Source organism: Daphnia magna, linkage group LG2 (genome assembly GCF_020631705.1).
Source record: "Daphnia magna isolate NIES linkage group LG2, ASM2063170v1.1, whole genome shotgun sequence".
In the NCBI taxonomy this organism is placed as follows: Eukaryota; Metazoa; Arthropoda; class Branchiopoda; order Diplostraca; family Daphniidae; genus Daphnia; species Daphnia magna.
Window position 1 is genome coordinate 3767810 of NC_059183.1, and position 10743 is coordinate 3778552.

At 41.1% G+C, this 10743-nt stretch overlaps 1 protein-coding gene, 1 long non-coding RNA gene and 1 pseudogene across 2 annotated transcripts; 2 read left to right on the plus strand and 1 right to left on the minus strand.

Annotated features, from left to right (window-relative positions):
• Positions 1-1705: 1705 nt before the first annotated feature.
• LOC123469833 lies at positions 1706-3855 on the plus strand. Its single transcript, XM_045169180.1, has 6 exons — positions 1706-2112; positions 2170-2326; positions 2757-3021; positions 3092-3212; positions 3273-3528; positions 3595-3855. The coding sequence occupies exons 1-6, from the start codon at positions 1706-1708 to the stop codon at positions 3853-3855; spliced, it is 1467 nt and encodes a 488-aa protein (XP_045025115.1).
• A 163-nt stretch (positions 3856-4018) lies between these two features.
• Positions 4019-5351, plus strand: LOC116936773 (annotated as a pseudogene).
• Positions 5352-5590: 239 nt separating this feature from the next.
• On the minus strand, positions 5591-6152 carry LOC123469803. The gene is made up of 3 exons (XR_006643170.1): positions 6051-6152; positions 5843-5966; positions 5591-5776 (listed from the first exon to the last, which is right to left on the minus strand). It is a non-coding gene; the product is annotated as an uncharacterized LOC123469803 (long non-coding RNA).
• Between the last annotated feature and the right edge of the window lie 4591 nt (positions 6153-10743).

Consider the following 10743-nt stretch of genomic DNA (forward strand, 5'->3'; position numbering starts at 1 on the left):
CTTGGTTGTTTGAGATTTAACTCGATCAGCTTTAGCAGCAACTCTAGCCAGCCTATCTTTTTCTTTTTCAAGTTTTCGCAAGTGCTGTTCTTCCAATAATGACATCTCAAGTGGACTTGTTGCTTCTCTAGAATAACCTTTACGACTTCTTGTACTATTTCTTGGGCCACTTTGAGTAACTTGTAGAAGTGGCATGATGTCAAGAAATGTTAGTCTCTTTGTGACTGCTCTTTTTGAATTTGTCGAATTCTCCGACGATTTATCTTTATCATTCTCCACCGGACAAAATTGAGACCGAAAAGGTGTTCTTTTAAGGGTAGATCCGCTGTGGTCAATTTTCTCCATCACATGATCTGTTGGTAATTCTGTATATAGATAGGATATGATATCTTATAACAACATGAACTTACTATCAATTGAGTTATTCAATTCCAATGAACATGGCATTTGCTGACTGCTTGAAGGTTGGCTATTCGTGTTCAATGCAGCTATATGAGATAATGAAAAAAATTACCAAAAAAGTAATATAAAAAATAATGAATTGTGCTACCAGGTGGTAACTCTGTGACGATCGAAGGTATAAATCGTACATCATCGGGAAGAAACTCCTTAAATGGATATATGCCCGTCTTTTCGAATGATCGAACAATGTTGATAGGACTAAAAGCTCTCAAAGAAAGGCTTTCTAGAGAGTTCAGCAATGTGATGAATAGTGATGCGTTGACCTGGATGGGTTCTCAACCATTCTTGTTGTTCAGCAGCAAAGTAATTTTTGAATGGGCCATATATTCCAACGTCTTCTGGTTGAAGTACGTGAGAGCAGTGAGGAGGGAATGTTAACAATGTTATGTAGTTTTCATTGCAGTACTTCACTACAGCGTTATCCAAATGACTTGAATGGTTGTCAACCATGAGCAAAACTGGATCATATTCCCAACTTTTCACATGCTTTTGAAAGTGCTGCATCGACTTAAGAAAATTCTCACCGTCCATCCAACCACTGCCGTTAAACAAACCCAAGCTACCTTCAATGCAACCGCTTAAACTGTTTCGATTTTCTTTTTTAAGTGGAAATAAGAAAAGGTCGCGCCTATTGCACCGTTGAGTCCACGGCGCTCTAGTGTCAAATAGTGCTATTGCACCGTGGAGTCCACGGCGCTCTAGTGTCAAATAGTGCTATTGCGCCGTGGATCCACGCGTCTCTACTCTCTGGGTCAAAACATGCTATTACCCCGTTGAATCCGGGGAGGCCCTCCATCCATAGGGCTGTATGACAACTGAACATCTAAATGTCCCAATGATGGTTACATTTTGTAGTAATAAAAAAGCACGAGTAATTTAACAGTCGAGATAGTTTTATTGAAATACAAATGTCCAGGGAATGGAGCAAGGAATGGGAGCGGTCTATGTTCATAATTTGGAAAACAAATATAATAAAAAACAATGAACGGAAAAAAGGTCCATTGCGCGACGGTTACTCATTTTGCCCCTTTGACGGCGGCTTCCATCCAAGAAGTGAGGAAGTCGGATGACTCTCTTATGCTTGTTTGCGGTTACGCTGTTACCGTGTCTCCAGAGGATTGGAAAGGAAGATCTGTCGCATGCCCTATTGAAGTGAGGAGAACCAATGAAATGAGGAGCAAAAAATGGAAAAAAACAAAAAAACTGGCAAGATCTTCAGTAGAGTTTTCTTTCTTGCCCAAGAATGTCGATCCTTGATTCTCTTACCGAAGCCACGACCTTTGATAGCCATGCTGATATCGTTATATTTATCGAGCGGCTTTTTCAGGAAGGAATTGTGTATTTGCGGCGCGGGGATACGAAGTCGGTTAAATCTTACAACAAAGATCCTAGGAATAAAGTGATAATAGACGAAGAAGTAGAGTTTAAAAGCGTGCAGTACATATGTCCTCATTTTGGAACACACAACTCTCGTGCCAAAAAGGGCCGAAGACTCAATCAACATGTGATGCCCAATTATTGTCCTGTGCAAATTCGATTTTCGTACAATCCGGATGAGTCAGTGAAGAAGTTTAAGATCACAAAGCTGGAGCTCTTTCACCATACTCACCCTGTTTCTGAGGCACACCTGCACACATACGCCAGAAAGAAGTAAGTTAAATGTTATCGCATATTCACTTCTTAAACTAACCCAACACGTTCATGCAGGCACATGACTACAGAGGCTTTCGATTTCGCAAAAAGTGCGCTGGTCGCTGGTGGTCAACCGACCAAAGTTCGAAAACTGCTGCTCGATAAATTTGGATCACATCTTATTAGCAAAGACATCATCAACCTTAAGCAGACATTGACTGGTAAGCCTATTGTTTAAAAAATGTTATTTGATGGATCAATTAACGTAGTTGTCGAATCTTACAGGGAAGTCGGATGACGACTGGAAAGATGTCGTAGAGATTCTTTCAAATCTGAAAAATGACGAGAATAACGTCATTAAAGTTCTTCATGATTCCGACGAAGAAGTGGCAGCTATATTTGTCCAGCTAGGCAAGCAGCGCAGACTATACAACAAATATGGAGCAGTGCTGGAGTTAGATGGAACTTACAACACTAACAAAAGTGGGTTTGCGCTGTACCATCTAATGATCGAAGACAACAACGGCGTTAGTCAGCCGGTGGCCATGTTCTTTAGCCGGGATGAGACTACTGAGGCGACTACGGAATGCCTGAAAATATTTTCAGATGTAAGTTTTGTTACAATAAAATAAAAAATAATACTAAATCTTTCATTACCACAGAACAACGAAGTGGCCATCACTAAAGTAACATTTACTGACAAAGATTGCGCAGAGATCGCCGCCCTGGGAAAAACATTCACGAAAGCTGTCCATCTTCTTTGCCAGTTCCATGGGTTGAAGGCCGTGGACTTCCATCTTACAAGAACGAAGAACGGAGAAATTGAAAGAGAAAAGCACCATGAGATACGCCAAAATTTCCGTGCTGCAATGTACGCAGAAACGCCGGATGCATGCGATAAAGCTAAAGCGTACCTAATTGGACCTGGTAAAGAGATAGTTTACTTTCACATATTTGTTTACACGTTAAAAATATTTTTCTTACTTACTTGATGAAGGATTGGGAAGCCTTGGTGAATATTTTGCCGATAATTGGTTTAATATCGAGGATAAGTGGACCAATTTGGGACGAAGAAATTTACCAACCTTTGGAAATAACACGACGAATCGTATTGAACGGTAAAAATATCAGTTACTTGCATCAATAAGGTTAAAATAATATTATTTTAAAATTCCTAGATTTCATCATACCATCAAGGATGTGCTGCAGAAGACAAAGAGATTATCTGAAGTTATCCAGACCCTGGTTAACGTGACTTTACTTCGTTTAAGTGACAGGGAGCTGAAACAAAAGATACGTGAGGTTCGATTTTCAACACCGTCGAAGCCTGAACTCATCCGAAAATTCGCTGAATCCATTTCTCCTTTCGCGTGGAATCTGTTGGAAAACGAAATCAAGATAATGAGGAAAAACTATCATTTCATCCTAGACAATGTAAGTCAGATTACATTTAATTAATCATGAAGGTACTATAAAATGAAACACGTTTTACTTCTCTAGGATTATTTGACGTACACCATAATGTCAAGGAATACTAATTACAAATTGAAAAAAGACTTGTCCAGTTGCAGCTGTCACTTTTATTCAGCATTTGGACTCCCGTGTCGCCACATCATATATTTCCATTTCAAGGACAATCTCGAAATTCCGTCCGGATCTTATGCAGAACACTGGAGGAATGAGTGCTTGGAGGTAACTATAGAAGTCAATGAACCAAATATTGTTTATATTAATAATAACGTTCTGATGGTATTAGAATGAGGCAGTAGTTTCCGCCAATGTGTCGTCACCTACCGGAATCTACAAGAAGAAAAAAGCCAGATTACCACGAACTGAGAGGGACCAGTACAACCTCGCTACCAATCTCTTCCGCAAATTGGCCGAAACAATTAGTTCCATGACCATACCCGATTTTCAGGAGAAGATGAGACTGTTTCACGACATACATGCCCTGATCAAGGCCGATAAACCAATCCAGTTGGTCCAGTCCAGTCAAGAGGATACAAAGAAAGAAGGTAGTGCTGATCTTCATGATGAACCTCCCACTACTGATGCGAGTACTGATTTATCTGAAACAAATGCAAAGGTAACACTTTATTGTTAAATGTGATTTATTTACATGATTTTGTATTAAAATACTTGTAGATCTCGTCTTGGGCAGCCCTTCACCTGCCGGTTGCGCCAAGAAAACGGGACAGGCCAAAGGAAAACAAGGGCTACTTCAACTCCTACCACAAGCAGGCCAAAAAAAAGAGGCTGGAAAGCAACGACTTGGACAATCAATTGGAAGAAGAAGCTTCAATCCTCAACGAGGAAGCCGAGGCCATTGCAAGAGAGCAAGACACATGCAATATGGGTGTTCTCATCCCTTCTTCACCCGCTGATAATCCGCCTGCCGACGAAAGTTGCGAAGTAGTATCTTCCGCTTCTGGTTCACCCAACAATGATTTGTCTGACGACGAAATGTGCATAGTGGATGCAGCTACAATTGATGATCTGTCTGTCGAGGTAACAAATTTAAATAGGAAAGTTTTTAAAATTCATGTTACTAATTTTCTCGTTACCTATTGATAGCTTCTAACAGCTGATAGTACTGGCAAAACACGTAGAAACCGTATCAAAGAGCCACATCTCTTCTTGGATAAAGCCCAGGTAATAAGAAAGAACAACTACCTAAATACGGGCGACATCAACATGGCCCAAGTAATCCTGAAAAAACTTCATCCAACGATCGGAGGGTTGTATTGCTCCACAATGGGAGCGGCACTAGAGTTTCCTCCCGCGCAGGGCGACCGATGGCTGCAGATAATCCACAACGGGTCCAACCATTGGGTGTGTGTCGCAAAAGGTTTTACACAACCTAACCATGTCCTGGTGTACGACAGTATGCCGAGCAAGCCATGGAAAAATGACCACATCCTGAGCTGCATGTCGAGTCTCCTTTGCACGCCTGATGAGAAAATGACATACATTATTAAATCTTGTCAGCGCCAAAGTAACGGATTTGATTGCGGAGTCTTCTCCATTGCTTTTGCCACCAGTTTGGTAAATGGAGAAGACCCCGCAACCAGACTTTACGACCCAAAGAAGTTACGTGCACACCTGATAGACTGTATGGCTTCGGGAACACTAACGCCGTTCCCATCAGATCCAATCCGGCCCAAGAGGTCGAAGGAGATTGTAGAAGAAGAACAAGTATTTTGCACTTGTCGCCGAACAGGGTGGGAGGGAAAGGGGTTGGTTCTCATCGGATGTGACACACAGGATTGTGAAGGATGGTACCACACAACATGCATCAAGGATTGCCCCAAAAATTTTGATGATCATTGGTTTTGTGATAACTGTAAAAAAGAAAAAATCGATTAATACATTTCTATACCCAATTAGAAACCTAGTCGTGCACTTACACTGAAGCATGGTTCACTGTGGATGGAATGCTTTCATTTTGGTATGTGTATGTTGCCTGGCATTCTGTCGTTACCATCCACGTTGGAGAAAAATAACTAGCAGCATCTGTTTAGCATAACTATGTTGAATTAGATATTTACTATTATTTATTAGATAAATACTTACTTGTTTTTGGGGACAGTAGACGGCTTGTTGCAACATTATCATAAGGAGTACTGACTTGACAGCGTGCTGGAGTGACTAAAAGCTACCACCTCTTCAGTCTTCACAAGATCTGTGAAATTGAAGTAAGAGTGTTGCATTACAGGGATAGACCCATGTTTATCAATGGTATATTTACTTGAATTTGTGCTGCAGTGGTTCATTGGAACCACATTTTCGTTATCCTGTCATCCTGTGTAGTATGTGGAACCTTCATGAAGCCATGGCCTCCACCACGAGACCTCAATCAAACAATCATTTTTCTATTTAAAATTGTAATTAAATCTTTACATAGAATCATTTTTCAGAGAATAAAACGTTTATCAGAAATGAAAATTTCAACTCACCATAACGACTCGGGACTACACTAGCGCTAACTGGTATCCACGGCGCAATAGCCCTTTTTGACACTAGAGCGCCGTGGACTCCACGGTGCAATAGATTTTACCATAAGAAAATTGGTGGTATGTAGCCACCTGCAGCATTGCAAAATGCAAGCATTGTAACGTTCTGTCCTCTTTCAACAGAAGTAGTTTGCATTACCTTATGAAGAGAAACAAAATGTTACTTAAGCAATAAAAGATAAGTGAAATAATTCAAAAAGTTAAAAAAACTTACTTGTTTTATTCCCCGTTCAGCTACAACTTTTTTAGGTGAAATAACTGATGGAGTACTTGTTTCATCGCCATTGAACATTCGGTGTGCAGGAAATCTTTTGTCAGTCATTATTTGCTGAAAGTGTTGTTGAAATCGATGAAAAACGACATAGTTGCATCCAGCAGCCCGGGCTTGGCTAGTTGCTTCTGGCTGCCTAAACGATAATCTCTGATATCTCTTCATAAAGCCTGTTTACCAGTCCGGTCCAGCACATTCGTTTTTCGCCCAGCTCTCTGGGTACTTCAAATTGTTTGCTCGAGCAAAGGTGAAAAAAAGACGACGAATTTCAATTGGACTTAGTCCATGATTGCGCTGAGTGTTTTAGATAACAGACTAGTTCTTCTTCTTGTTCATCATTCACAACTCTCTTGTGATAGATAGGGAGAACAAATGTTGAAGGAAGCATTCCAAGATGTTTCGTTTTATGATAATGATTGAAGAGCGTAGTGACAGAAATATTTTACAATTTTGCAGTCTGTCGAATGCCCTTTCCTTCATTTTTTTTCAATTTGTTGACAGCATCAATGATTTTTGACTGGGGAACCTTCTCCGTTTTTCTTTTAAAGTTTCTCATCTACAATTGAAAGACTTAGAGGTGAACTTGTAAATATTTGGCACCATTATATTAACCTATATTATGATGTGAAAACACAAATAGTATTTCAGAGCTTCAGAACAGCAGAAATAATGCTACTGCAAATGCTTGAACTTGTAAATGTTTGGCACCAATAGATTCACCTATATAATGATGTGAAAACAGAAATAGTATTTCAGAGCTTCAGAACAGCTGAAAGAATGTTACTGCAAATGCAGAAATTCAGCAACAAGAAGCAGACGCCATAAATTTTGACACATTGAAATCTTTGCCCTCCTTCTTTCTTGAATTGAAGTGGCGGGAAAATGGTGAAAACAAATGACTAACGGAAATAGGTGGGGTTTGTGTAAAGAAAACCGGAATACAATAAAAAAATGAAGAAAAAATAGTCCCACTTTCAAACAATAATTACTCAAGAATAATTTACTTGTTTTTCACAAACATTATATTATTCTTGAAGAGAAATGAATTGCCTATTTTCCTATACTTTTTTCAACAGATGTTATTGATCTGTTGCTAAGAAAAATGGCGTTCCATTTTACCCCGGGGTCTGTTCCATTTAACCCCGTATTTTTTCGGTCGAGTGCAGGTAGATTGAAAAAAAGCTTAGTGATATTTTCTTTCATGTCTCGTTTATTTTGCAATATTAACAATTAAAAAAAATCAGTGGGTAGCCAAGATGTAGCTAAACAATACAGAACAAACAAACAAATTTAAATGTATCTATTTTATCCGAAATCATAAGAAATACGGCAGACTTAAAAAAAATGTTCCATTTCGCCCCGGTCTCCCCTACATTTAAAGTAAGCTAGTTTGATCAAAAGAGATGTCTCCTCAGAAACGACAAAAAAACACAAACAGATCAGAAAGTGACAAGTGTACGTTTTTCTATGTGGATTGGCAAAGTGCCCCATATAGCAGATTTCTGCCGTCGGATGTCCGAATCATGGCTGAAAATCCGTTAGATATCTATGTACTCAATGGGTAGTTCCAAGGATGTCCGTCGGCTAGTCACCTCGGAAGTGCAATGGATGTGCGAAAATTATATTCTACGGACCTCCTTCCAACAGCCAAGAAGATTTTCGATTGTTTCATTTAAGGATCGGCCTCGAGCCAATCGGGGCGCTTTTTTGCAAATCAGGTTTCTCATTTCGGGCCATCGAGGCGTGGCTCAGGGTGGAAAATTCTTTTCCCCGAATTCAATTGGGGTTTGCAATCAATTGGATTGCAATCAATCAATTCATCAATGCAAAAAACATTATCGATTGACTGTTTTACCCGATTTATCCGATAACAACCCCGATAATAGCTCGTTCTACCCGCTTGCCCCGATTTTTACTCTGAAACCGAAAGAACGGCATTTTTTTTATTGCTTCGGGGCAACGGGTTTACCTAAAATTTTTCCCCGCACCATCCCGGTTGAAAAAGTGGCACCTCAATTCAACCTCGAATGCACTTTATCGGTGCGGGGCGGTTAACTCGATTAGAAGTAATTGTGGCCGATCACTAAGTTTCATTATTAATTGTCAAAATTTCTTTGTTTCCAAAAGGGGAAAACTTAACCGTGTTCAAATTTTTCCCCTTGAACGTATTTTTATTTTAAGTCCAGCATTTAATACGACAAATTGAAAAAATAAAGGAGTAATTATCTATTTGCCGGATGGATTATTTTTAAATTTATTACAAAAAATAAATAAAATATATGTAAGTCGTGAGTTTGTTTGCACAGGCTTTCCGTTTAGCTTACGGGAACCAAGCCATTGGAAATTAACTTACAGAAAATAAATATTATTCGGCATCTAATAATATTCAAAGCAAGTATACTTATGATAGGATTTTAATTTCAAATAATAAAAAACTACTTTAAACTTAATAAATCATGCTGAAGTTTAAAATCAAAAAAATATTTAGCATAAATTGTTTAATTTAAATTTATACACTTCTGGTTTAAACTAAGTTCGACATCATCTTGACTTCTTAAAAATCCGGTATGTGATTTGCTATCGAAAAAGCTCAAGTGTTTTACAACAATTCGATTGTATTGTTCGAAAATGACATATAATAAATCTATAGATTGGCACAGGGGTTAGTTTATGGAGGGGTTTCCGGAAGGGGAATAAACATGTATGGGGTGGGTGCATTTAAAAATATTACTAAAATTACATAAATAAAATAAATGGGGAAGGGTCTACTAATCTACTGGGTATGGAGTAACTACGGGAAGAGGGGGGTTATCCTCAGTTTCGGGGTTTGGTGCACCATGATGGAAATGGGCACACACCATATCCATTGATCCCTGGATCGCTGCCAATCGGGCCTTGAATCGGAAGGCACCCCAGGATCTTCCGTTGATTCCAAGAATCGAACGGATTTCGTCGTTCCTGTGGTACCATGATCCAAGAGACCCGACAACCAGGGGGAGAATCCTGCCCATGCGAAGAATATTTATGATATTTCCGCTGGTAGGCTTTCTCCGTACTACCTGGTTGGTCATAGCAGACCACGACGTAAACCATCACCCTGGAACCGGATAGTTGAAATTCAACATCCGGTCTTAACCTTTGCCCGGGGATGGCATTGTTGATCGTGACGTCGTGTCCTTGCTTGACTAGCAGCGACTCCAAGAGATCTTGGATGGTGTTGTGCCTCTTGGTGGCGAGCTGGAAACCTTCTTCACAGTGGTTAAGCACATGAAACCCGGTCTCGTTTTCCTTTCCGTATCGGCGGCAACTCGTATCCTGCTCCTGTGAGCAAAACCACGAGTGCCCCCGAAGAGGCAGGATGTCGAGCCGGGCCCTATGAAGATATCTCCAGTCTCGGAAGGAGAGGGGCGTACGGCAGGATACCAGTCGAGCCATGTCTTTTGACTTGTCCACCAGGGAGAGGCCAGTGGCACCTACTCCCTGGTGGCTCTTGTCGGAAATTAGGTCCCTGGTATAGCGCTGCCGAGCTACTTTCCGAAGTCCGCGGACTGCCTTGACTGGGCTTACGGAGACGTCATCAGCGACAATTCTTAGATTTTCGTCGCCGGATACATCAATCCGCACTCCCAGTCGTTTGGCAGCTTGGCGGGCAAGAGTCCAAAGATTGGACCCTGCCTCCGCGTACCTCAGTCTGTAGAGCCCCCCATCCACGGATCCCGAAAGATATTCCCCAACTGGCAACACTCCTGGATGCTCGTTTCTGAACCCTCGCCGGATGGTGTCATGGAGCTGCTCTCAGCATATGTTCCTCACTGTAGGGTCTCTACAAGTGAGGAGCTGAGCAGCCCTGGCGATGGTCCAGATATCGGCATCATCAGTGAGGCGGCATGTTCCTAGGCCCCCAACCCGCCGGTCCGCGTAGAAAAACGGGACCGTTGCGTGATTTGGAAGGTTGCAAATAAGGCTTAGAAACTTCCTACACTCAGTGTCCAGTTGGGTAAGGTAGTCTTTCAGGTCCCGACCCGAAGCGATGTGATGGGAAAGGGAGCGAAGAAGGTGGCTACGGAAGATTTCAAGTTTTTTCCATGGTGCGAGGTGGGAGGCGGCAATCTTGTCGTGGTTAGGGATAAGTTCAGTTGGTGGTCGGAACCGCAATTTTCCGCCGACCAGTGTACCAAGATATGTTTCTTGGTCGTCTTGATCCAAGCACCGAATTAATTGATCACCAATGCGGCACTGGGCGTCAGACGGATTGCCTTTGTCGAAGACTAGGCAAGCACACTTCCCGGCATTAAATTGCAGCAACAAGTTGTTTGCGGTTAGGGTAAAAACGTTTAAAATATTTTGGAGCTCGGAGGGAGAATT

What these genes read in the sequence shown, in the direction of transcription:
- LOC123469833 (XM_045169180.1), top strand. Translation starts at nt 1,706, where the DNA reads ATGTCGATCCTTGATTCTCTTACCGAAGCCACGACCTTTGATAGCCAT. An exon ending in CATTGACTGGTAAGCCTATT is followed by an intron (nt 2,327 to 2,756) that starts GTTTAAAAAATG and finishes TCATTACCACAG; the next exon opens with AACAACGAAGTGGCCATCAC. An exon ending in ATCATTTCATCCTAGACAAT is followed by an intron (nt 3,529 to 3,594) that starts GTAAGTCAGATT and finishes TTACTTCTCTAG; the next exon opens with GATTATTTGACGTACACCAT.